Raw genomic sequence first — 27,232 nt, forward strand, 5'->3', positions numbered from 1 at the left:
AATTCCTGGAAAGTTATACATGAACAAAAAAAATCCTGAATAAACCAGTGAGAAACAATTTATATGTCCATGGAATCACTAGGAATCAAATTTGATTTGAATGAGACTTTTTTTATTTCTAACCTACTTTTGGGGCTCTCTCTCAGCCAAACTCATCTCAGGGGTTGGTTGTTGCGGGGAAAATAGGAGGAGAAAGTTCTGTTGAATATATTTACCATCTTGAGTTGTTTGTCAAAATAATGAAGGCAGAAACAAACAAACAAACAAGAAAACCACAGAAATATAAAAATATAAATTTGGATCCATACAAATAATTAATATATAAAATCATGTACATGTACTTTCAGGCTATGAAAAAACACCATATAATCTGGCTATGGTAGCCAGATTATATATGCTGACTTGCATTAGGTGACTAAGGAAAGGATATTGGCAATCTAAATCATATTGATCTGATACTTTGTTGCTGGTGCTTTTTCTAGGAGCCAATTCTTTATGGCTTTCTAAAAGAGAGCCAGGGCTTCTATGCAAAAGATATACTATCTAGGTCTTGCTAAATAGCAACATTTCATGGAAGGGATTGGAGTATGTCCATTCTATCTGTGGGTTAAGCAGATACCCTCAAGGAGAGTGTCTTGCACTTGAATTTGATTCATTTATTTACAAGGGTATCTTGGTACTTGACTGCTCTAAAACTTGTCAAATTTGGTACTTGACATATTTTGATGTGAAAATTTTGTCCCAGTACTCATCATTTATTTGGTGCTTAACATGCAAACTAGAACTGGTTGGGGTCAGTTGCCTCATGACAAACTACCCTTTGGCTAAAACAAAGGGTCACATAATAATCATGTGATTTTCTTGGTACTGATCATTTTTACTACTCATTGTGACCCCTGGAATCAATTAATGACAAGTACCAAGATACCACTGTATTCATTTTAAACCATCATTCTGCTTGAAAGAATCCAGAATGGAACAAAATGGGGGTACTTCAAATGTGGGGTTATAGTTAATTTCTAAAAGTTAAAACAGCAGCTTGGACCCTCAATTAGTTATGTGGTTAGGATATTAAGATGGATAAAAAGAGCTTACTCATTACTCATTAGACGACCAGCATTATCAACACATGGACATGCAATGAGTTATTGCGCCTATATTCTTTCTCACTTGTTACCAGAGGCCAATCAGGAGACAGAATGTATTTATCTTATAAAGTACAAGGCAGTTATTATGATGTAGGCAGAATTTATTCCTTGCAGAGTTTATTATATGGAGTACTTGAAAACAACAATATCAAAACTAAAACAGGAAGATGAAATTGACATGTTAAAAGTAAACAGTTTTGTTATTTCATTTCAGCCTTGCATGAAATCCACTAAGGACCATGAAGTTGAAGCACTTTAGCTGATTGCATAATTTTGATAGCTCAGTGCACAACATTATTTATTTAGCTCTTTAGAAAAAAAACAACAACACAATGAAGGCATAATAGTGGTCAGACTAATGAGGGACCAAAAGGAAGAGCATGCCCACATCAGTCTGAAACAACCTCTAAGTGGTACTACAATACCAGTGGACACCTGACAACCTCCAGTATAAGGAATAGAATAGATCAACAGAATTGGAAGGGATCTTCTAGGTCATCTAGTCCAACCCCCCACCCATTTCTGACAGATGGCAGTCCAATCTCTTCTTGAAAGCTTCCAGTGATGAAGCTCTCACAACATCTGAAGTCAAACTGTTCCATTGGTTGACAAGATGATAAAGCATAACAAATTTTACATAATTTGCACATAGATTGATTTAATTGAATATGGGCCCTCACGTCTGTCTTGATTTGTAGCAACCATATAGACAAATTTTCTCCATAACAATCTGTTTCTAACCTGGCTTCTCAAATCTTTCAACAGTGCACTGATAGCCACTGACTCCATCCATCTTGCTGATGTTCATCCTCTTCTTCTATTTCTTTCCATCTTTCTCAGTATTAAAGCCTTTTCTAGATTACACAGGAATAATATGAGAAAAGGGAATTTTGGTATTAACTGGTACAATTAAAGATGACTTAAGCCTGTCTCACTCATAAGCTGACAAAAAACAAACAAACCCAACAACAGAAAAAAGATGCTGACAGGGCATGTTTCTGCCATACTGAGGTACAAGAGGGGAAAGGCTCTTTATTAGAAATTACACAAGAGAATGACTACACATAACAATGTGGAATCCTTTAAACCGTGATTTATAGAATAAGACACACTGGCCTGGTTCACAAACAACACTGCTACAGTAGCTGGTTCCAATACTGTTCCAAGCTAAAAGAAACAACATTGTGATGTAGCATGATGCGTGATCTAATTAACACTTCTTTCCAGTTTAAAATCTTTTCTTCCTTCCTAGTAGCCTCTTTGCATTAGGAAGAAATTTAATATTTTCTTTGGAAGATCCACTTCATACTAGCTCTTGTTGTGAGATGCGAAGTCATGTCTGACCCATCATGACCCCATGGGCAATGTTCCTCCAGGCCTTCCTATTGTCTACCATCTTCTGGAGTCCATTTAAGCTCACGCCTACTGCTTCAGTGACTCCATCCAGCCACCTCATTCTCTGTTGTCCCCTTCTTCTCTTGCCCTCAACCTTTTCCAGCATTAGGCTCTTCTCCAGTGAGTCCTGCCTTCTCATTAGGTGGCCAAAGTATTTGAGTTTCAACTTCAGGATCTGGCCTTCTAAAGGGCAGTCAGGGTTGATCTCCTCTAGGACTGACCGGTTTGATCGCCTTGCAGTCCAAGGGACTCACAGGAGTCTTCTCCAGCACCATAGTTCAAAGGCCTCAATTCTTTGGTGCTCAGCCTTTCTTAAGGTCCAACTTTCACTGCCATACATTGCAACTGGGAAGACCATAGCCTTGACTATACGCACTTTTGTTGACAGGGTGATGTCTCTGCTTTTTAGTGTGCTGTCTAGATTTGCCATGGCTTTCCTCCCCAGGAGCAAGCGTCTTTTAATTTCTTGGCTACAGTTCCTGTCTGCAGTGATCTTGGAGCAGTGGAAAATAAAATCTGCCACTACCTCCATCTCTTCCCCATCTATTTGCCAGGAATTGAGAAGGCTGGATGCCATGAACTTGGTTTTCTTAATGTTAAGGTTCAACCCAACTTTTTCACTCTCCTTCTTCACCCGCAACAAGAGGCTCTTTAGTTCTTCTTCACTTTCTCCCATTAGAGTGGTATCATCTGCATATCTTAGGTTGTTGATATTTCTCCTGGCAATCTTAATTCCAACTTTTGATTAATCTAGCCCTGCCTTTCTCATGATGTGCTGTGCATATAGGTTAAACAGACAGGGTGACAGTATACAGCCTTGCCAGACTCCTTTCCCAATTTTGAACCAATCAGTGGTTCTGTGTCCAGTTCTCACTGTTGCTTCTTCACCCGCATATAGGTTTCTCAAGAGACAAATAAGATGGTCTGATACGCCCATCTCTTTAAGAACTTGCCACAGTTTGTTGTGATCCACATAATCAAATGCTTTACCACAGTCAATGAAGCAGAAGTAGATGTTTTTCTGGAACTCCCTAGCTTTCTCCATGATCCAGCGTATGTTGACAATTTGATCTCTAGTTCCTCTGCCTCTTCGAAATCCTGCCTGTACTTCTGGTAGTTCTCGATCCACATACTGCTGGAGTCTAGCTTGTAGGATTTTAAGCATAACTTTACTAGCATGTGAAATGAGTGCAATGGTGTGATAGTTTGAACATTCTTTGGCACTGCCTTTCTTTGGAATTGGAATGTAAATTAATCTTTTCCAATTCTGTGGCCACTGTTGAGTTTCCCAAATTTGCTGGCAAATTGAGTGTAGCACTTTTACTGCATCGTCTTTTAAGATTTTGAATAGCTCAGCTGGAATACTGTCACCTCCACTAGCTTTGTTGTTGCTCAGCTTTTCTAAGGCCCACTTCACTTCACATTCTAGGATATCTGGCTCGAGGTCAGTGACCACCTCATCATCGTTATCAGGGATGTTAAGCTCATTCTTGTATAGTTCTTCTGTGTAATGTTGCCACCTCTTCTTAATCTTTTCTGTATCTGTTAGGTCCCTTCCATTTTGGTCCTTTATCATGTCCATTTTTGCATGAAACATTCCCTTCATCTCTCCAATTTTCTTGAAGAGATTTCTGGTCCTCCCTATTCTATTGTTTTGTTCTATTTCTTTGCACTGTTCATTTAAGAAGGCATTCTTATCTCTTCTAGTTATTCTCTGGAATTCTGCATTCAATTGGGCGTATCTTTCTTTCTCTCCCTTGCTTTTCACTTCCCTTCTTTCCTCAGCTATTTGCAAAGCTTCCTCAGACAGCCATTTTGCTTTCCTGCATTTCTTTTTCTTTGGGATGGTTTTAGTTGCTACCTTTTGTACAATGTTGCAAACCTCTGTCCATAGTTCTTCAGGCACTCTGTCTATCAGATCTAATTCCTTAAATCTATTTCTCACCTCTACTGTATATTCAACAAGGATATGATTTAATTCATACCTGAGTGGCCTAGTGCTTTCCCCTACTTTCTTCAGTTTAAGCCTAAACTTTGCAGCGAGAAGCTCATGATCTGAGCCATAGTCAGCTCCTGGTCTTGTTTTTACTGACTGTATAGAGCTTCTACATCTTTGGCTGCAGAGCACATAATCAATCTGATTTCTGTCTGGTGATGTCTGGTGATGTCCTTGTGTAGAGCCATCTCTTGGGTTGTTGGAAAAGAGTGTTTGCTATGACTATCGTATTGTCTTTACAAAATTCTATCAGCCTGTGCCCTGCTTCATTTTGTACTCCAAGATCAAACGTGCCTGTTATTCCGGTTATCTTTTGTCTTCCTACTTTACTAGCTCTAGTGTACAGTAATTGACATTGTAAACTTTATTTTATTAACATTCTGGTCAAATAGATTCTTATTGAAATATCTGCATGAAAGCATCCATTGCAAAGCATTTTGGAAGCTTTGATCTCTTCATTGGTTTAAGCATTGTTATTCCAGTTCTTCATCCAGCTGAGTGTAAAACAGTATTGAACAAAAAGGTCCTGAGTTTGTGCAAGCTTAGCACTTTATACATTTGCAAACACTGCTTTGAGTTCAACTGGTTTAAGAGAACCTAGATAGAAAAATATAATATCTCCTATAGATAACTGTCATTTTTATTCTCCTTCTTTTGGTTGTGTTGTAAGACCCAGGGCAACATGTGGCTACCCTTCCAAATCTTTTTTTTTACTCAATTCTAATTTTCATTGTAATCAGAGAGCAATGTTCAGTACATGAGTGGGGAGTAAATAATTAAAGCAGCTTCTAATTTTAAATATAAACCAGATATTTTGTTTTCATTTTGGATCTATTCCTTATTTTGGAAAGGATGGCACCTGATACTCCACTCCAGGGCTGGGTGTGGTTCTCAGCCTGAAAGAAGTTGCACAGCCTTGCTTATAGCAGAAATAAAAGAACATGATCCACCTACTTTACACCTGAATCTTGAGTTTGCTACTGTATGAAGTCCATGTAATTTAAAGGGTGGGAGAGAATTCCTTTCAGTTTTAGGGCTAATTGGAGCTAATATTACATCTGCCCATTTTCCTTATCGTAGCCACAATTTGGAACTTTGGCCAGAAACACATTTCCAGACTAGCTGAAGCAAAGCGCTATGCCAATGCAGATATAATGGTAACCACAGCTGACTCTTTGATAGAAATAGAATGTCCTCAGTGACTTAGAGTTTAAGTAATTCTTTCTTCTCATCAAGATTTAATGTTGTATTATGTTGTACAAACACTAAGACTATGGATCATCTCATAATTCTTCTTACTTGTTATTCAGTTTGTTGGTACATATAAAATACTACACATTCCTGATCTTTCTTCTTTCTCCATCCATTCTTCTCTAGTCCTCATTTACAAATTGCAATTCGCCCTTGGTTATATGACATATATCATTTTATATCAGAATAACTTTTCTTCTTACTAATGAATATAAAATGAATGAAAGCCAAATGTACTAGCTAACATTAATAAATAATATTAACATATGGTCTTTAACTATGCAGCTGACTGCCTGATCAGTTACATAGGCCTCAATGAATTGTCTTGTATGCAAGTTAACTAAACAGGGACCTCCCTTTTTACCAGATGCTGGATCTCTACAACAACTACATCAAAATGTACTGAAGCCCATTTTTTAATTCTCAGTATGAGGCTCTATATTTTGAACATAACAAAGAGGAGTCAAATGTTATCCATTGAGTCTCATCTGCCATTATCCAACTTAGTGTACTAACTAAATGGCATAAATTTTAATTATTTTTGAGGGAAGAGAATCCCTGCATTCCTAACCCCAACAAATTGACCACATTGTTTGTTTGCTTTCTTACCCACAACAGCAATCAGTATACTGTAATTCTGTTGTTATTGTACTGTTTGTCTTACTTAATGCTGTGGAAAAATATTTAATTTAGGCACCCTTATTCCAGCCACATTAAAGATGAACACAATTATTACAGCAAACAAATCAGATACTTTTAATGGAAAGGGTTCTTCACAACATTTTAGATTATAATAAAATTGTTATCTTTCAGCTGTTTTTAGCTGCCATAGAACTCTTTGAAGATTGACTTTGCAGACTGCATTAAAATGATTCTCTTTAACTTGTTGCAGAATTCTTTGTTGTTCTTGATGAAACAAAATATGTTAGGGTACAAGTATGCAATGGTGCCAACCTGTCTTCTGTGGTAATGCAAAAGAGAAGAAATGGTTTGATAGTGTACCCTCCTGTTTCTCACCTGAGGATACATTCATTGCAGATGAAAGAGGAAAATAAATAATAATAATAATAATAATAATAATAATAATAATAATAATAATAATAATAATAATAATAATAATAATAATAATAATAATAATTTTATTTGTATACCGCCCTTCTCCCGAAGGACTCAGGGCGGTGAACAGGGCAAACATATAAAATACAAGAATACAAAAATTAAAAGAGATTAAACAAAGTGCCCAAAAGCTTACAACAGTAAGTTAAAATAGATTAAAACAATAATAAAACCCAAACCCATCACCCATCAGGCCAGGCCGGCTTGTTCGAACAAGTAGGTCTTCAGATCGCGTCAGAAGGAGCGAAGGTCGGGCGCCATCCAGAGCTCGACCAGCAAACGATTCCATAAATCCGGCGCGCCCACAGAGAAGGACCTCCCCCTGGGGGCCACCAGACAACATTCTCTGACCGGTGGCACCCTGAGGAGGCCCTCTCTGTGGGAGCGCACAGGGCGGAGGGAAGTTGATGCCGGCAGCAGATGATCCCTAAGGTACCCTAAGAGAGAGTGCAGCCAAATGTCTACAAAATCACTGCTTAATTAATTTGTGTGAATTCATTCTTCTCAGTCCAGAATGTTTGGGAGCCAAAAAAGCACATGTAAGAAAGCCATATATATATAACGTCAGAATGTGGCTCTTCTCACTGGGGTCAGCTTTAAAACAGATATAGACATATATGGTAACAGGCTAAGAGTCAACAACAAAATACTTGCAAATGCACATGTTTGATTACTAACATATCTTGCACATCTTTCATTTTTGCTGTGGGGGAAAGTCTTCTTTTCTCTCTCCCCCCCCCCCAAGTCAAAATCTGACAAGAAAATAGCATATTGTTCCTACTAGCAGTCTAGACTGATCATATGAAAAGGATTTTGACAACAGACCAATATCAAACATCTTATAAAATTACTTAGATAATTTAATCCCAAAGCAAAATGTCCTCAGAAAAAGTTTTAAAAAAACAACCTCAAAATGGCAGCCATCCATCAAGGAGAACCCATTTCCAGAATGTCCTTCCTTCTCCTCCTCCATAATTCTACTGATTAGAATTCCTTTTCTACCTGTTTGACCCTTCTGTCAAGTAATGACCCCCAAACAATACTTATAAACCAAATATTTTACTTCACTTTGCCTAATCATTCCTCAAAGAAAAATATACTGCATTCAGTAAACTGTGTTACAGTAGAGAGAAATTTATGGGTTACAATCAGGTTAAATTGTTGATTCAATTTGTGTCTTCCCTCAGTAAAGTAGAATCAAGAATTTTGTATCCAAGTCACAGTTCCCTCAGCAGGCAGACCATCCATTCTCAAGTATGAATCATTGGAAGACAATCCTGTTTTGCTAAATTACTTACCTTTAAATGTTTCAACTGTATGCTAAATTGGTATATCAGCTTCCAGCAAGTCTGAATGTTTCATTTTGTTTTGTTCTTTTCTGATGCATGGACAGCCAAGCCTAGGAAAGAATGCTTTGTAAATATAAATATTCTCCTATTTTGGAAAACTGAATCAGCTTGATAATAAATTTCTATAATATTAATGCAATTTAAATATGAAATGATTCATAATGAATATGTAAGACCAAAAACTTTCTCTTTTCTTCCTCCTTGGAGTTTCTCTTGAAACAGAAAATATTCTATACAAATACCACAGTAAGAACAGATGTCACGAGGCATGGTGTTTTTCCAGACAAAGCAAGTACATGCAGTGTTCAGTGTAAGTCATCCTATTTAACAATGGTGAGTGGGACTAGAATTTCTATCTTCACATGATATGGTGGTCATGTGACTATATTGCATAGCCATAGTAATCCTGGCAGTCCCAAATGTCATTATTAAATGAGCAGAGTGGGTCACCTAGTGAGAACCTCACATGGCCATGATTTGCAGCTTCTGCTGATTTCCCATAAGCAAAGTTAGTAGGAAAGCCAATAGCAAGTTACAAGTCCAGGGTGGCTTGCAGGCAGGCTGATGGGTGGATGAATACTATGAAGTGGGGCAGGGGATGCTGCAGAGAGTATGTGTAGGCTCTGGAAGATTTGCTGTTGCACCCTATGTGTGGGGTGAGGGGTGTGCATTGAGATGTCAGTACATGTTACAGGCTATACGATCCCTGGGAGCTTTGCAATAGAAGCTGTGGAAAAGAAGAGATGCCCAATAAACTGCTGAAACAGAGACAGAAAATGTACCATAAATGTACCATCTCTATATTATATTTAAAAAGCTTTTATTCCTGGAGTTTTACTAATCTTTTTGGGGGAAATAAAAAATAAAAAATAGTTGTGAATTTTGCTATTAAGATTAATAATTTTTCTATTCTCTGACATGGGACCAAGATGATCCATTACATGGGGCTGCCCTTGAGGACCACTCAGAGGCTTCAACTGGTGCAGAATGCGGCCACGCGAGTTGTGTTGGGGGTCTCCCGATACTCCCATGTAACACCTCTACTCCGTGAGCTGCATTGGCTTCCAGTTGCCCTCTGGGTGAGATTCAAGGTGCTGGTGATGACCTATAAAGCCCTAAATGGCATGGATCCAGATTACTTACGGGAGCACCTGCTGCCGGCATCTACTTCCCTTCGTCCAGTGCGCTCCCACAGAGAGGGCCTCCTCAGGGTGCTGTCGGTCAGAGAGTGTCAGCTGGTGACCCCCAGGGGGAGGGCGTTCTCTGTGGGCGCGCCAGACCTTTGGAATCGTTTACCGGTTGAGCTCCAGATGGCTCCTGACCTTTGCTCCTTCTGCCGTGACCTGAAAACTTATTTATTTGAACAAGCCGGCCTGGTCTGATGGGTTTGGGGTATTTTAATATTAATTTTCATTAATTTTTATTGTAATTTGGCTTTAATATTTAATTTTATCTTATCTTTTGTATACTGTATTTTTATTGTATTTGCCCTGTACACCGCCCTGAGTCCTTTGGGAGAAGGGCGGTATAGAAATTAAATTATTATTATTATTATTATTATTATTATTATTATTATTATTATTATTATTATTATTATTATTATTATTAATAATAATAATAATAATCATGAAAACCCATGAAACAGAGCATTCCTTAATGGAATGTTCAGCTGAGAAGGAGTGGGAGAATTCTTGGCAATTGCACCATGGATTCCCAAAGGAGGCAACCAGTGGTGGGATTCAGCTGGTTTGCACCACTTCAGCAGAACCGATAGCTAATTTTTTGTTGCCCAGGCCCAGAATGGACTTTCAGAAGCAGCATCCACACAGAGAACCAGTTGTTCACATATTTGAATCCCACCACTGAGGCAACACATTCCAGAAAGAAACTTACAATAAGAGACTGCACAGTTCTGAACTGGATAGCAAAGGAAAAAAAGGTTCAGGGTAATCACACCCTAGAATCTCATGGGGTATATCTATTAGGTCTGAAGATTATAGCTTTAGTATGGAGATCCTATCTATTAGGTGTAAATAAATAAAGAACTGGATCAGATTTTACTTTGTCATTTTTTGGTTTATTTTTGACATCTCCCTCAAAGCAAAGGAGGAAAAGAGACACACAAAAAAAGATGGTACAGATTTGCATATAATATGCCATTGATAATTTATCTGTCTGTATAGAAATTTACAAATATTGGCTCAGCAGCAGTAACTGAGAGAGTGATCTAAGTGTCCTAATGAACAATCACTTAAGCATGAGTCAATAGTGCACTACAGCTGCCAAAAGGGACAATGCAGTCCTCTGCATCAATAGAGATATCCAGATCACATGAAGTGTTAGTACCACTTTATACTGCAGTAGTAAAACTACACTTGGAATACTGCATCCAGTTTGGGTCGCCATGATAGAAAAAAAAGTTGAGATTCTAGAAAGAGTACAGAGAAGAACAACAAAGATAATTAGAGAACTGGAGAATAAAGTGTATAGTTGTGGAGATTAGGTATGTGTACAACTAGGTGTGGCATGGCAGCAGTCTTCCAGTATTTGAGGTGCTGTCACAGAGACAAGGGGGTTGACTTATTCTCCAAAGAATCTGAAGGCAAGACAAGAAGTAATGGATGGAAGCTTATCTAGAATTAAGAAAAAGTTTCCTGTCAATGAGAATAATTCCAAATCTGTTGTTCTGTTATTCTAAAGGACAGGGGTCACAAGAAAATAGGCGTGCTTCTTGAGAGCTGATAGGCATTGTTTGATTGAAAGTACTTGAAGCACATCTTCTTTGTCTGACCTCACCAGAAGGGCACAAATCAGACAGACTCCTCAGATAGCCTGGCCCTATGCTATGAACGATATATATGTGAAAAACAGCATCTTGAATTGTATCCAGATGGTCATCAATACCACTACTGTCACATGAGCATTCTAAGGCATCCTCAACACTGCCTATTCTGCAGCATTTTACAGCAGCTGTAGCATCTGAGTGATCTTCAACCCCATGTAGAGCTCATTGCAATATGCAATCATGGAGTAACAACGGCATGAGTGATAATATAAAGGACTTCACAATCCAGAAATGGATGCAACCAGCATATCAGGTAAACTTGTGCAATGATCCTTTTCTTACTCTTTGAGACCACAAACTCTAATTATCTACCAATCTTGATATTGTACCGGTAGATGTGACCAGTGGTAGGATTCAAATATGTGAACAACTGGTTCTCTGTGTGGATGCCGCTTCCGGAAGTCTATTCTGGATCTGGGCAACAAAAAATTAGCTATCGGTTCTGCCAAACTGGTGTGAACTGCCTGAATCCCACCACTGGATGTGACTCTTCACTACTAAAGAAGGATGCCCACTGCTAGAATGGAATATCCACTGATTATGCCTTCTTGCCATAGTACAGAAAGCATTGTTTTTAAAGAGAAATTCTTGTATTTATGTGAACAGAATGTCAGGGGAGTCATGAAACTACTAGATACTATTGTAGTCCTTTAAATAAGCCCTCTAACTATGCCAATCCTATAACCTAGACCACCATTGAAAAAACTGTTCAGTGACAGAATTTACAACTCTTGCTGAACTGTAATATTGTTTATACAAACTGAACCATTGTGATTTACTCAATAAAACATGTCTTAATCACATATTATTATGTCAGAGATAGGGAGGAACAGTAAGAGCAGAATTATGACTTGCCTTACCTCAGGCTGTAATGCAACTCTGTAATGTTCAACTCTGGATTTAATATTCTTACTGGAGATGAGCTTTGAACATCATATATGTAACACTGAAATAAACATATTTGTTTATTGTTGTTTTTAAACTAACAATACATTTTAAATTCAGAATGAGCATCTACTACTGTAAAAATAAGTTTGTAGCACCTGAATGATTAACAATTTTTACATTTTCACTAACTTTTCTAGATCACAATTTGCAATTGTGCCAAACTTTTTCAACTATAAAATATTTGGGAAAATAGTAAGAATAAGAATGCTATAGTAAGCACCTTGCTGAAGTCTGAGTTCATGTTAGGCCATGAACAGTTACTTGCACAGTTACTTGGGATACATCTGGGTTGCCATGGACATTGCCCCTAATGTCTAGTCTTAGCTTTAGTACTGAAGTCAGAAAAGATGATGTTTGCATAGTGGGGTTCCAACGAATGAATATGCAATAAATTGAATTATGTTCTTTCACTCATAATCTAGCCTATGGTCACATGATTATATTACAGAATGTAAAAACTCACATTATAATCTCTGGACAAGAAAGACTTAGCACAATAAATGACCAATCTCCAGAAATTGCCTTTATGGCTTGGAAACTACTGTGGATGCTACTGTGAGACTAATAAAACAAATGACCTTTCATGATGAATCTTTGGTTTCCATGAAAATAACTTTTTAAAAACAAATATTTACTTTTAACAAGCTTCAGGTATAAGTTGAATATCTCCTACAGTATATCTGAAAGCTTTGTAAAACAATGCATGTGACAGAAAGGTTTTTAGTTCCAAAGAGAAACTTTTGATCTGTTTTTCAATACAATGATAAACTGATAATTTCTTCTGTTGCCCTGATACTCTTTGAGGAAAAAAATAATTTGTAGTAATAATCTTGATGTGCATAATTTCTCTTCAAAGCAAGACAATAGTAGTCCCTGAAATTAGAAGAATATTAGAATAGCACTAAACGTTACAACTGCAGTGATAGAGCCTGTTTTTCCCCCTTAGCCAACTAAGAAATATGTACAAATCAGAATTCCTCAAACTCTTTAGTACACCAACCCCTCCAGATAGTTCATCGGCTCCTCAAATATTTATTATGTGAAAAAGTAATAAATACTATTTGAACTAACAATACTATGAATAACAATAGTCACAAGGCCACTCTCACTGGTGATTAATCATCCAACCCTGGATAACATTATTTCATCCCTAGATACCTCACCTTCAAGATTAGGGCCTTGTGAGGAACTCTATAGAAACCCAAAAGATTAACTAACCCCAATCAATCATTTATCAAACGCCTATTGAACCCCAGACATTTATTGACTCTATAGATAGTCCTACTGATCTTTGCAAGTTGATATTGGCCACTTGGGGAAACTCTGGGTTAGATCTACCTGGCTTTCTGTAAATATGCATATAAAGATGGGGAAGGGGTAGCTTCACCCTTTTTCAAAAGGCAACTGGACTTTGTTTTTCCTTGAAGATATTTTGCTTCTCATCAAAGAAGCTTCTTCAATTGTAGGGTCATTTGCACAATCTATACTTTTTGATCACCTTTGTAGATTCTTCTGTAAGAAAAAGATTGCACTCTCTCTCATTTCCATCTCTTGCTCCAAAGGATATTAAAATGCTCTGGAACATGTTTTGAAGCGGTTAGGAATGGGTAGCAGCAAATAAGATAAAGATCCCAATTAGATAGATGTGTTTTGTTCAGTGTAATCCCTTTTTACAGATCTTTTGCCAATGTCAGCTTTTATTAGTTTATAAGAATATAAAACATAAAGGAAAATAAAAATAGTAGGAACTAGGGGAAGGGAAAAGAGAAAAAAGAAAGTGTGGAATAGAAGGGGGAAAGAAAAAAAGGTATTGACTTCCAACTTTCTTTAGCACAATAGAAAATAACATTACAAACACAATGTTTTACTTTTATATCATAATGTGTAATATCCATTTCTATAAAAACAAACCTATCTGATGAGCAAAACCAAATCCAAAATTTCATTTTTCCATCACAAGCACAAAATCCAGAAGCGGTTACTTTCTACAGATCTTGAATAGGATTGAACATTCCTCAAACTGTACAATTTAGGAGTTCTTCTGGATAAGCACTGATATGGGAAGCACAATTTCAGGGGCAACCAGAAATCGTTTTCAGCAATTTAACTATTTAAGCACCTGTGCTGGCTATTAAACAGAATTATGTTTCTATTCCTACCTTTTATTTCTGATATTCTGAGATTTACAACCATTAAGCAATTTCAGGGGCAACCAGAAATCGTTTTCAGCAATTTAACTATTTAAGCACCTGTGCTGGCTATTAAACAGAATTATGTTTCTATTCCTACCTTTTATTTCTGATATTCTGAGATTTACAACCATTAAGCAATGGCCAGTAGTTCTATTAAATCCACTACAGCTGATAAATATTTTATTTCCATCTGTACTCCTTTCCATACAGTTATCCCATAGCTGAAATTTAATACAGGGAGTCAGTTAAAATAGTATTTAACAGGTACCACTTTAGCAGACTTTGGATCCAATGTACTAAATTTCTATCTGAGATTCCTCCTGCCCTTAAAAAAAAGTTTAAACGAGGCAGTTAAAGTTACATTAATTTTATGTCATTCACAGAGATTTATGTCATTATATAAAGACATTATTACACAAATGACATAACATTACAAATTGCTGTTCTGGGACTAACATTCCTCGTCCAAACTGATACATTAAATCAAATTTTCACTGTACATCCTAATTTTACTGCCAATGATAATGCATTAAAACTTCAAAGGGACAGACAGTCTGATATAAAAATGTCATAATACTGACCATATAGGAACAGAGGAAAACAAGCAAAATTTACAACAAAGAACTCTTATTTATTTGGGCCTGTTCAAATGTGGATTTTTACTGAACGTAAAAGTTTTTTTTATCCTATTTTGGGTTGATACAAGTATGTCCCATACCTTTTGCATAACCAGCTACTCTGATTTTCAGAAGAATAAACAGAAATATCAAGGTACCATTTCCCCAAAGAACAGAGATAACATATTTAGAAAGTTCACGGTGTCAGCTATTTCTCATTTTAATATCCATTTGTCATAGAGTTCATAATCAACCTATGGAATTAATCAAAATACAATGTGATCATAACAACATTACTAATTTGGATAGTTTTAAAAAGGGATTGAATAAATCAATGAAAGATAAATCTCTTGAAGATTCAACCAATACCAATTGTGGGAAAGAGAAAAAATTCAGTTTCTTAGAGATCACATATATTCTTCATTTTCAGAAATTGAACAGCCTAATAAAGCAAGACCTTAACCTGCACTGTAGCAGGTAGGAGGGGAGAATGCACCAGTGAAAGAGAGATATGAGAAGACACAGGTGCGGATTGATTCAGCACCTGAGATGGGCAAAGTCTCAGGCGCTAGAATGCATCACAAATTCTGCAGAGTAAAATAACCAAAGTCAAGTTATCTACTTGAAAGAAGCAATTGTAATTAGGGCTAAAAAAAGAGACATCTGTGTCTCTGGCTTTCTGTGATAAATAATGTTCTGCTTCCCCTCCTGAAATTCTGCCCTGTGCTGTTTGGGTTACCAGAATGAACTGTAGATTGGAAGCTGACAGCTTTTGATGTTCCCTGAACTTGTGATTTGCCTCTCTCGATGCTGTTTTTTTTAAAAAAAGTAAACTCTTATGCTTATGTTGTTCTGTACATATAAAGCAAAACTTTAATTTACAGCTTGATTTTGTGTTCATTTTTTAACATTAAATACATCTACCAGGACCCTGAATTTACAGCAGAAATATTTGTATATATAATTGCCAGAATACCACATACTGCTTGTAAACATCTCAGAGGTATAAGGTCATACATACATAGCATTACAAATATACAAAAGCTAGCATAATAAATAGAATATATGCATCACGCTAGCCCTTAAATTATTTTGCTTGGTTTTGAGTTGATTTGGGTGAGTTCAACTAATTATAGCTTGTTCAACAAAACTGTTTAGTACACGAGTGTCAAATTCGCTGCATCACGTGATATGTCACAATGTATCATGACTTTTTTGCATTGCCGGAGCTGGGATGGGCGCGGCCTCCATATGATGCAACCAGCCTGCAGGCTGGCAGTTTGACACCTCTGCTTTAGTGCAATCTGCAGTCAAGGCAATATGTCCTCATTGTTATTAATTTCAGCTGTTTAGTTGTAATCATGGCCTAGTGCAGCTTTCCCAATCTGACATCTGCTTAGCTTTTGGCCATGCAGCCCAACACATAATAAGAAGTTTTAAGATTAACTGAGAATACGGCTCATGTGTCATAAAACAGATTACAGTTTTAGTCAAGTTATACACCTTCCTTTAAATGAAAAGAGATTATACACATAGTTTTCAACTGAATTGCTATATTTGCTGTACATGGCACACTACTCTTAAGACACCTTGGCTATTTCAGATCTTCTAAAGCATAACAGCCATTATGCTTACCAGACAATCCCAGTACTTCCATATTGCATGTTTGCTGCAGGAAATGAATTGGCTACCATTTTTTCCAAGTGCAATTAATTAATTAATTCACATTTCATATTTATAAACTGTCCATTTCCTTCAAAGAAGGACTCTGAGCAGTATATGCTAGTTGTTATTTATAAAACCTATAATGGCTTGAAGCCTAGTTACCAGAAAAATTGTGCTATGCAATATGGGCAATAAGAGTGCCTGGCTAAAGTTCCTTCCTATACCCAGACACAGGGAGAAGCTCAGCCGCAGGCACTGTTAGGCTCCCTTTCCGGCCCACCCCCCAAACTGAGGGCAGCAAAAGTGGGATATTCAAAGTGACCTCCCCCCAGGTGGGTCCCATTCTTACAACCTTCTAAAACAGGGGTGTCAAACTCACAACGCCACATGACATGACATGACGTATTGCAACTTCTTTTCCATTGCCAGCAATGAGGTGGGTGCAGTTTCAGCATGATGCATGCCGCCCGCAGGCCAGCAGTTTGACACCCCTGTTCTAAAAGCTACTGGAAACAGATTTTCAGAAGGCTTCAGAAGTTCATTGCACACGTATATGATAAGCCCCAGAATGACTGTTTACTATACTGTATTTGTTATTAAATATCATTTTTTACATTTTGAACAATATCTAAATTCTCTTGGGGTTAAGGCAATAAAAAACAAAAATAAATGAACAAACACAAATTAAGTGTTCTTAATTTCAGTAGATCTGCTCCAAGGCCTAGATTTTTGTCATAGAGTGACTGACACTTTTTTTCTTGCAGTGTCCAATTTCTCTCTACTATACTGAAGTATGTATTGCCCTGCATCTATTCTATATGTAACCAACTAAAAAATTCTACTGACTTAAATCATTTGTGGAAGTGCATGCAACACAATGTTAATGTATTTGATAAAGTGAGCTTGAGTTCAGTGAAGCCATTTTCACAATATGAATCCATGTCTTTAAGGGACCATGTTCCTTCATTGTGGGTGCTCAATGAGCTGAAAAGAAAACACAGCTTGTCCTACTAGATGTATAATAACTGTGTCCATGATTTCAAAACAGCCTAAAGCAGTTTTTTCTAAATGTTTGGCTTTTGCCTTCACAATCTTAATATCTTGAACTTTTATTTGTTATAAAGCTGTTAAACAAAGGCTCAAAGTGAAAAGAGGTAAAATGGCAAATGCTGCCTTGTGGATTTTAGACTCAGGATGGATATAGCAGCATCAGGTTATCTCATTTGATACCAGTTTGCATGAAATAAATAAATAATAACATTTCAAAAATGACATCTTGTCCTTAAACATGCCATTCTAAATTGGGTATAGCATATTTTTTACCACGGTTGTGCAGCATTCAGTTGAAAGCATATTGTACAAGTAGACGTTCAGCAGAAATATCAGCAGCTATAGCAGGAAGATGTTGCAGAAAAATTGGGAGAAGAAATGATTAATCTGAATGTTGATTCATTTATTAATATTTCTGGAAGGATCTGAGCACATTTGAGAATGCTACACTTATTTATATAGATAGGCAAGAACTATACTCTAATTCTCATATCCTAAAATACTATCAAAGACAGTTTCAAAACCTTTGGATAACTTTCCAGATCAATGGCCTAATACCTTTTTATTTAAAAATAAAAAATTTAATTTTACATGTTACAGCAAAAAAAAAATCTTTTTCGTTTGTGTACATCTTAGTGATGATTCAAATTAAATAAACATATTTTGCCAGAAGTTCAACAATGATGCATGAAACCAGGTATCAGATAAATAAGTAATTTTATTGCTTTTAAAGCTATTGGGCTTTCTGAGCCGAAGGAGAGAATATGGTGACAACTCAAAGGGTCAACCAAATCCCATAGCACTGGCCTCCATTTAAAGCTTCCTTGTGAATTTCAAGTGGCATGTAGTTACTTAAATAAGAAGAAAAAAAATAAAATCTATATGATTCTTTTGCAGGAATAGCAGTGCATATATGATTTGTTTTAGTAATAGGTTCGTTTTAAGCAAGTAAATGAGTGTTATTAGTTAAAAACACTCAATGTACAAAATTCACCATGCCTGTCTTAACATGGAACACATTTGCTCAAAAGACTTGCTGAAGAGCATTAAACATTGAGAATGAGTCTAATTCATGCATCAAGGCTAGCTTGCCACAGTGCCAGATACATGGGAAATAAATGGTTTTTGTAGATTACCTTCCCTATGATGTCTGTGAGAGGTGGACTACAAAAATATGGACAGCCATTACATGGCCACAAAGAGACACAGAAATGTGCCTTTCTAGCCATCTAGTGATATATAGATTTTTGCAAGCCAGTCTGATAACATATTACTTATCTTTGTGCCCATTAAATTATCCATCATCCTTAGGCAAAGAAAAGGTGGAACATAGAGAGCAATCTGATGGGTCACAGCATATGTCTGGTAGGCTACATTCAGTTCAATAAAATGCAACTTATAACTAGAAAAATCAGATGAAACCTTCAGATTATTTCATCTTATGCATGACCCACACCAAATTATGAAAGTTAGAGGAAAAGACCATCACATGCTTTCCTTAAGACTAATTAGCAGCTAAGACGCTTGAAAATGTATATTTAAAGTCATAGAATGGAAGTTAAACATCTTATTCTGCATTCATATTCTAAAAAAGTAATTCCTTTATAAGCAAGAATGATTAACATAAATTATAGGTTGAAGGTATCAAACAGGTCTCCAATATTTCATATAGTTTAGCCCCTTGAATGAGTTAAATAGCATAGGGCGGGCTATGCTAAGTGATAATAGCACAGAGCAATATTAATCTACATGATTGATAGGATGCAGCCAAAACGAACCCACTTTTAACAGAATTTTCAGTATAGTGAGAAACAAGCAGAATGGAAGCAAAAGGTTAGGACTGCCAGCTTTTTGTTGCTTGTATTCCAAGACTTTTATGAACAGCTCAATCCACAATAGAAAGTAATATATTTTTTTCTTTTGTTTTATTGTACTATATGAAGAGAAGCCACATGCCTCTTTCACTTGTACTTATCTAATGTTGCTTAGTCAGATACTTCTGTCCATTTTGAAAGCACTTCAGAACTGAGCAAGTCATGAGGGCTGTTGCCAGTGATAAAAGCATGGAGAGGTATAGATAAAAAATTCAGGGCCCATCCTTTTTAAAGGAGGGTGGAATGGGATGGGGTGGCCAATCATGTTAATACACATTTTTCAGAATCTTGACTTCTCTGCCTTTGCAGGAATGAATTATTAGTGAACGAGATATAGTACTACTATATTATAGAATAGTAGTAAACTGGGTTATGACTCAAAATAATAAATCATGAAGTAACAGTATTCTTTGATATATTCATCTGAAGTCTGTTCAATCTTTAAATGCAAGGCCAACTTGCATTTCCAAAATAATAGACATATATTCGTTTTACATTAGGCAATGTAAAAAGCATTGCCTTTTAAATTAGGCAATGACCCCTACTCTAAAATGGGAATGCAATGGCCCTATAATACAAGTGTTTTCTGGTTTCTACCCCCTGTGATCCTGTTTACACATACCCAGAATGAACACAGCCTTGCTACATTCTGCAGTGAGATGTTTTCTCAAAAAGTCCTGAAGCTTGGCCAGCAGAGCTTTGAGAACTGGACAACAATGCTCAAGTGATCCCAGCAACAGTGGGATATATTTAGAAGTCATCCTTATATCTTAAACGCCTTTCCATTGCTTCTCAAATAACCTGCCATGCAGGATTTTTTTTGACAGTCCTGAATGGGGAAAAACAATCCTGCAAAATAATCCCCTTTGTAGGTTTGTGAAATAATTTCAGCCAATGTTTACGCTTATTTGGATTTTGAGTGTGCATAATTGCTACTTCCTAATTGTTTATAAGAGTTTTAAAGAAAAATGTTTTTGTTTGAAATATTTATATGCTGCCAAGCATAGCCATTCTTTGGTAGGGGTCTTCAAATCATTGCTTCTAAAGGATCAACAGTTTGATATGTAAGTCTTGAAAAATCTTCCACCAGTTTCATTTTCCTCCAAAAAAGAAAAGTTCAACACGCCTATGGTTCAACAAAACTTAACATGGGTATCAATAATTGTCCCACAATAAATAAAGGTATTCAATTTCTTCCCATTTTTATTCATCATTGAAACTATGGTATTTGCAAAATCTGCAAGAATGATCACATCTCTTCAAAAGAAATAGTAAATAGTAGCTAATCATTCCCTTCCATCAACACTTTGTGTAGATTATACGTCTGGCTGAACTCCTTGACATTACTTTTATCAGATTAGAATGAGAAAATATCATTTAGATATTTTTTATAGCTTAGAACCAGTTTCCCTTCCCCTGCAGCAATTTCTAAAACATTACCAGCTCAAAACATAGCTATAATCTGTGAAGTAATTTTGTAATTTATTTCCTAGTGAACTTGCATCAATTATGCAATTGCAGGCATTTTTAATTCATCCAACTCTACAATATTCAAAATAGCAGCACACGTATAAAAACAGAATGTTGTAAAATACTGTAAATCATATGCTGATCTATCAAGAAACACACAACTCCCAAAACTGTGGCTTAGGTAGAACCACTAAATATCCCTGAGCTAGGCAAGTAATATTTACCCTGTACAAGGATTGATATTAATTCATATCAGTTTTATAGAATATTTGTAAGTGTTTTTCTTTCCTACAACTTCCCTCAGCAGGTTTTGCTTCTTAGTAAAAGCCCAATCATTATATTGAAAGAGTATTTTTGCTTTTTAGAGATACATACATCAAGAAAGGATAATAAGGTTTATTCAATACTAGTTGTGGTAAAATAAAACATTGCACATGAAAAATGCCTATCTCACCTCTTTCCTTGGGGATAGGAAACGAACTTTTTTTCCTTTTATTTTACATGGCTGAGGGAAAGAAAACTGCAGAACAACTTCTCTTAAAATTCAAATCTGTATTTTTATGTGGACATACTTTTATCAGAGCGTTCAAAAACAGCACACATCTGGCTCTATCTTGATTAGTTCCATTGACAATTCAGTCTGCAAACAGCAAAAATTTTATTGCTTTAACAAAGTAACAACCTTTGTATCTCAATGTTTGCAGCACAGAAAATACTAGGACTTTTAAATGGTTTTATGACATAAAATACAGGAGTTTCAATAATAGGATGCTCTTGGAACAGAAATAGACCAGTGCTGTCCATAAACATCATAATTGCATAAGTAATACTTCCAGGTATTACCGGAAATACATTGTGTGTATGACAGTCATTTTTTAAAAAAAATATGTGTTACAAATTTAGAGACACAAGGACTAGCCACTTACATTTGTATTCAACTGAATGATTGGCCACAGACTTCAAGGGAAGAAATGAAGAATGTATGTATGCTACTATTTCAGAGATGTGTTACACTCTGTAACAGCTAAATTATTCTACAGTTGAGAACATATATTGTGTACTAAAGCTTGTCAGGCACCAGAATCACAAAACTGAGACAAGAAATTGTATCAACAACTACATTTCATTGTTATAAGCAGACAAAACATAATACAAATTGCCATTAAAATTTTAATGATACCAGTGATTTTTAAAACATTGTCACATTTTACAAATGAAGAGTTCAGTTTCATGCAGATAGTCTTAATAAAAAGCAAAATCAATATAGTAGAATGTGTTCAACTTCTGTTTCAATGAATTACTTGGAAATGAGTTTATTGAGGTTTACATTATCTACATTTCTATAAATATAGACATTAAGTGACTTTTAATGTCACTAGTGCAGATATATATAACCACCATACAAAAGCTCCATTAGAAGCTACTTCAATTCTTTCGAAATGGATCAGGATTTCTTTTCTTTTTTAAAAAAAAGCTGACACTTTCAGTATTGGAAAACACTAAAGTGCATTTTTGGTTACCTTCTAACCAGTTCCTGGCTATAAAATTTGATTTTGCAGAAGTTTTTATTTCTTAACAGTCAGAACAATAGTTAATCCTCCCTATATCTGATCGATAAAATTATACTAACTTTGTTGGTTGTGCTGAAGGAAGGACAAATATCTGCTTCTTTCAAGTTCATTTAGTATTGGAATTATAATTTCTCACAGCACCAGTAGAGTAATACAGGCTTCACTTTAGCCCTTTGACCTGCTACCCATACCAACTGATTTTTTTTGAAAAACAAAATGTACCATTATTACATGCCATCCCAACACCTTTTGCATGACTGTAAACAAGAAAAGCTTAAAGCATTAGAGCAGATGTGTCATCTTTAAACTCTTGTTTTCCACAGTGTCAAAGTTTTCAAGTGTATAAAGATTCAGTACATTCCTAGTACTACAAAAAATTTTTTTTTACAAAAACCTGGCAGTACATTTCAACAATATTGGGCACACAGGACATGTAGCTTTGCAGATGTTAGTTTGACTTATACTGAATGACGATCAAATTTTATTGCCATCAATTTAATCTAAAGGTAATATTGCACTATAAGAATCCTGAAACTCCTTATGGTAAGTTTACATTTGTCTAATTGTTTGGTTTTTTTGTGTAAAACATGTCTTCTTGGAACAAATAAGTATGGTCCAAATCTGATTAGCACTGCTTTAAAGATGTACAGCTATTTCTAAATAACTCCTACATACCAAGACATGCTACATTATCAGGAAACTCATCCATGCTCTTACATAGTCCATACTTTTTTCTCTATCAACCTGCAAATAACATGACTACCACAACAGTGGTAATTCAAATCATTTGAGTTCCAAGTAGTATTTTAAGAGAAACCAGTTAAAAGCATATACCATTCATCCAATCTTTGACAATCACAGCCTTTTAAATACTGGTTGTCTAGATCCAGACATGTTAACAGACATTGTTTTAAAGCTGTATATCTTCATCTAAAAACCCCACTGGTGAAAAACTAATGCCTTGAATGCAATTTTCTTGCAAAGGCACTCTCAGACATGACTATACCATCAAGCAAACCACTAATTGTTTTATTTGGTTATTTAGATATCCAGATTATATTTACCCACCCATGTTTCCTGAACTCTTTGTACTATGTAACGAGAGCTGCTTTTTTTTAAGTAGTAGTGCCCAAATATATGTAGGGAAATGATAAAATCATCTGCCTGCAAAACTTCTCACCAGGCTGCATGTTTAATCAATCTGTACAAGATCCAAATGAGCAAGTCTGGTGCTGCCGACTGTTTTAGTCAAATATCAAGAAAGAATTCACCCCTACAGTCACAGCAGCTCATCTTTTCTTTTTCTGTTGCCTCAGCATTTTCCTTCGTTTAATTATCATGTCATGCAGTTTCTCCAGTCCTTCTTTAAGACCATCTCCTATTATAGCACAAGTAGGCTGCAGATGCCAGGGAGTGGAAGAGATCAGCTCGCTGGTTGCCAACATCTTTTCCATCTCCGAAAGCGACAGTGAATGTCTCAAGTCCTGCTTGTTGGCCACAATGAGCACAGGCACTCCCTGGTTCTCGGAAATCCGTGTGATTTTGTGAAGTTCCGTTTTTGCTTCTTCCATTCTTTCCACATCCACGGAATCCACCACGAAGATTATGCCGTCCGTGCAGCGGGTGTACGACTTCCAAAGCGGCCGCAGCTTCTCCTGGCCTCCGACGTCCCAGAAGTGAAAAGTGACGGTCTTGTGGTTTCCCAGCGTCACCTTGATTTTCTCCGTATTGAATCCTTTAGTGGGCACAGTGTTGACGAATTCGTTGAACTGCAACCGGTAGAGCACCGTGGTCTTGCCGGCACAGTCCAGCCCCAAGATGACGATGTGGAAGCACTGGAAGGAAGGCAGGCTCGACAGGATCGGCGTCTGCTCCGACAACCCATTCCCCATCGCAGGGGAGGGGCCCGCGGCGAGCAGAGGGCACCAGTCGCCCGCTGCTGCTGCCGCTGCAAGGCTTCTTCGCCTGTCCCAGATCCTTCCCTGACGAGGAGACAAGAGCAGGGTCACACCAGACGATTACAGGGCAGAAAAAGCAAGCCACAAAAAGCACAAATCCCCAGCCACTCCTCAGCTAAAGTCTCGTCACCTCTTCCCCAGAGGCTCCAAGAGAACACCTTCCAACGCTGCAGCAAAAACCGCCTGTGCTTCTGGTCGGGCCGCGCCTCCTACCGTTTCACCCAACCCCTCATCCTTCCCATCCCCTTGTTCGCGCTCCACTCGTCATTGGATCAAGGCGGCCTTGCTGGGGAAGCAATTGGGCGGCAAAGTAGGAAAACCACTCTGCAGGCTCCGCTCTCCCCTTTCAGTTATTGGTTCCCACAACTACCAGTCAATCCGATCGCCCAATCTATTTGAACCTCATTGGTCAAGCTGAAGCGCGTGAAGGCAGGAGGAAGTGGACGTTGCCTCCCCGAGCCTGGCCTGATTCCTCCCCCCCCCGCTGCCGCTTTTTTCTCCATTCATAGCTCTTGAGAACGGAATGTGCTGCAGTGCCTGTCCCTCTTACGCCCTCAACAGAAAGGGAGTTGCCTCCCGTCCTGTTTTCGAGAGGAAGGAAAAAGATCACAGGATTACTGAAACTGAGCTGTCTCTTCGGTCTGGCTTCAGACCCCCCCCTCCTTTTCTAGTAGGAAACACCCTGGCGGGGCTAAAGAACAACTGTACCCCCTTGGGTGATGGCATAGGTTTCTCTGGTTTTCGTTTCTGCTATTACTTCTGCCACCTATAGGAACATTGAGATTCGTTTCTGGAAGCCTTACTCTAAATTCTCTTTTCCTTCCTTGTCCTTCGTAAACGTGGAAAGAGGGGGAAGTGGGTATCTTCAAGCTTCATGAGGTGAAATGAAAAGGCGCTCTGCCCAACCAGCCTTTCTCGCATTTTACAATCCCAGTTGCAGTAGGCGCAGTAAACCAAGAGTGCCTCCGTTGGCCTCCCCGTGCACTCGTTTCCTAGCAACCGTTTTCAAATAATGCCCTCAAACGCTTTTAGAACTACAGGCATCTTTCCCCCCTCCCACCAGCTTCTGGCACGTCCTTTCCGAATAGCCCCGCCTCCTCCTCGGAGTTCTGCGTACTACGCATCACCTTCCTCAGCGCTTCTCGGCCAGGTCACGTGAATGGCAGACCGGGCGGCTCGGCCAGGCCGGCGCTTTTGTACTGAGACATCCACGGGGTCTTGTGTTACCTGATGACTTTCCGGGGTAAATGTTAATTTTTCCTGTTCCTAAAAGAAACTCGTCGTTTTCGGGAAATATGACAAAAAAACCAAACCCATTCGGTGGAGAGATTAAAAAAAAATCCTTTCCCCTAACCATGAAGATATATGCCTCCATAATTCCTATGTATTTATATATTTATTTATTTTTCACAGTTCCTTTCATATACCACAAACCAAACAATGAAATATAAACATTTTTTTCAAGTATTTAACATTTGTTATATCAATAATGCTGTAGGTATATATCGCCATACATAAATACATACACTTGCCCATTTCCCCTTTCACTGTATCCACCCTCCTTCTCTCTCTTCCCTCTTCTCTACTTTCTTTCTCTCTTTCTTTCCTACTTCCCTCTTCTTCCTCTCCTCTCCTCTTTCCCTTATCACTCCCCTCCCATTTCTCCCCACTTCTCCTCTTTCCCTCCAACCTTCCTACTTCCTTCCCCCTCCTCTACTCTCTTCCCTCTCCTCTCCTTTCTTCCCTCCAATTCCTCTTTCCCGAGCAGCTCCTCTCCTTGGATTTTCAATGTCTATATTAGGTATAATATCCTTATCTCCTCATTTTTCTTCCATCTAAATTAGTGTTAGCTGTCTTAAGCATATTCTCTTTTTCACCCACTCATAAAACTTTCCCCAAATTTCATAATACTCTGACTGTCTTATCTTTAATTATCATTGTTAATCTATTCATTTCTGCACATTCCATTATTTTCCTGATCACCTCTTCTTCTGGAGGAGCTTTCGGTGCCTTACAGTTTTGTGCAAACACAATCCTAGCTGCAGTGGTTATATGAATAATCAAATATGTGTTCTCTTTGCTATATTTCTCTGGTAAAATACCCAACAGGAATATTTCTGGTCTTAATTCTATACGTTGTTGTATCATCTTTTCTATCCATGATTTGATTATGTTCCAATAGGTTTTAGCTTCTGCACACGTCCACCACATATGATAGAAAGAACCTGGTATTTGATGGCATTTCCAACATTTCATAGATCTGTCCTTAAACATTTTAGCTAGATTTTCTGGAGACATATGCCATCTGTAGAACATCTTGTACATATTTTCTTTATATGCTGTCGCCATTGTCAGTTTATAGTTTCTTTCCCACAATTGCTGCCATCTATCTAATTCAATCATATATCCAAAATTTCTTGACCATTTTATCATTGACTCCTTAACTTGCTCCTCCTCTAATTCCCTATATAATAAGTAGGTATACATTTTTAATCCATTTTTCTTCAGTTCCAATAAGTATTTCATCTAACTCTGTTCTCCCCAAATTAAAACCATATATTTTAGCATCTTTTTCATATCTAGATTGTATTTGCGTTCTCATGTACCAATCCATCTTTATTCCTTGTTCCTCTAATTGTTGTTTGGTTTTCAGCTTCCCCTTATCTGTTAGTATCTATATAAGTATAAAGGTTCTGATTAGAAAATTGGCAATCTTAATTCAGAATTCCGCCTACATGTCTTCATGTTGATAAATCGCAGACCTATAAGATGTTTTTAAACCAAAGG

At 37.4% G+C, this 27,232-nt stretch overlaps 1 protein-coding gene and 1 long non-coding RNA gene across 3 annotated transcripts; both read right to left on the bottom strand.

The window, feature by feature from the left end:
* Positions 1 to 6,971: 6,971 nt before the first annotated feature.
* On the bottom strand, positions 6,972 to 12,047 carry LOC308677921. Its single transcript, XR_014028571.1, has 3 exons — positions 11,961 to 12,047; positions 8,205 to 8,305; positions 6,972 to 7,343 (listed from the first exon to the last, which is right to left on the bottom strand). It is a non-coding gene; the product is annotated as an uncharacterized lncRNA (long non-coding RNA).
* Positions 12,048 to 21,312: 9,265 nt separating this feature from the next.
* Positions 21,313 to 25,404, bottom strand: ARL4A (ARF like GTPase 4A). 2 transcript variants are annotated; one of them, XM_081343855.1, is made up of 2 exons: positions 25,249 to 25,404; positions 21,313 to 24,469 (listed from the first exon to the last, which is right to left on the bottom strand). In XM_081343855.1, exon 2 carries the CDS (start codon positions 24,377 to 24,379, stop codon positions 23,777 to 23,779), a length of 603 nt encoding a protein of 200 aa, XP_081199981.1. In that variant the 5' UTR covers positions 24,380 to 24,469; positions 25,249 to 25,404; the 3' UTR covers positions 21,313 to 23,776. The 2 variants fall into 2 exon arrangements, with proteins under 2 accessions (XP_081199981.1, XP_081199980.1); XM_081343854.1 differs by lacking the exon at positions 25,249 to 25,404 and adding an exon at positions 24,576 to 24,623.
* Positions 25,405 to 27,232: the final 1,828 nt, after the last annotated feature.

The sequence above is a fragment of the Vipera berus genome (genome assembly GCF_964194415.1).
Source record: "Vipera berus genome assembly, chromosome: Z".
Lineage (NCBI taxonomy): Eukaryota > Metazoa > Chordata > Lepidosauria > Squamata > Viperidae > Vipera > Vipera berus.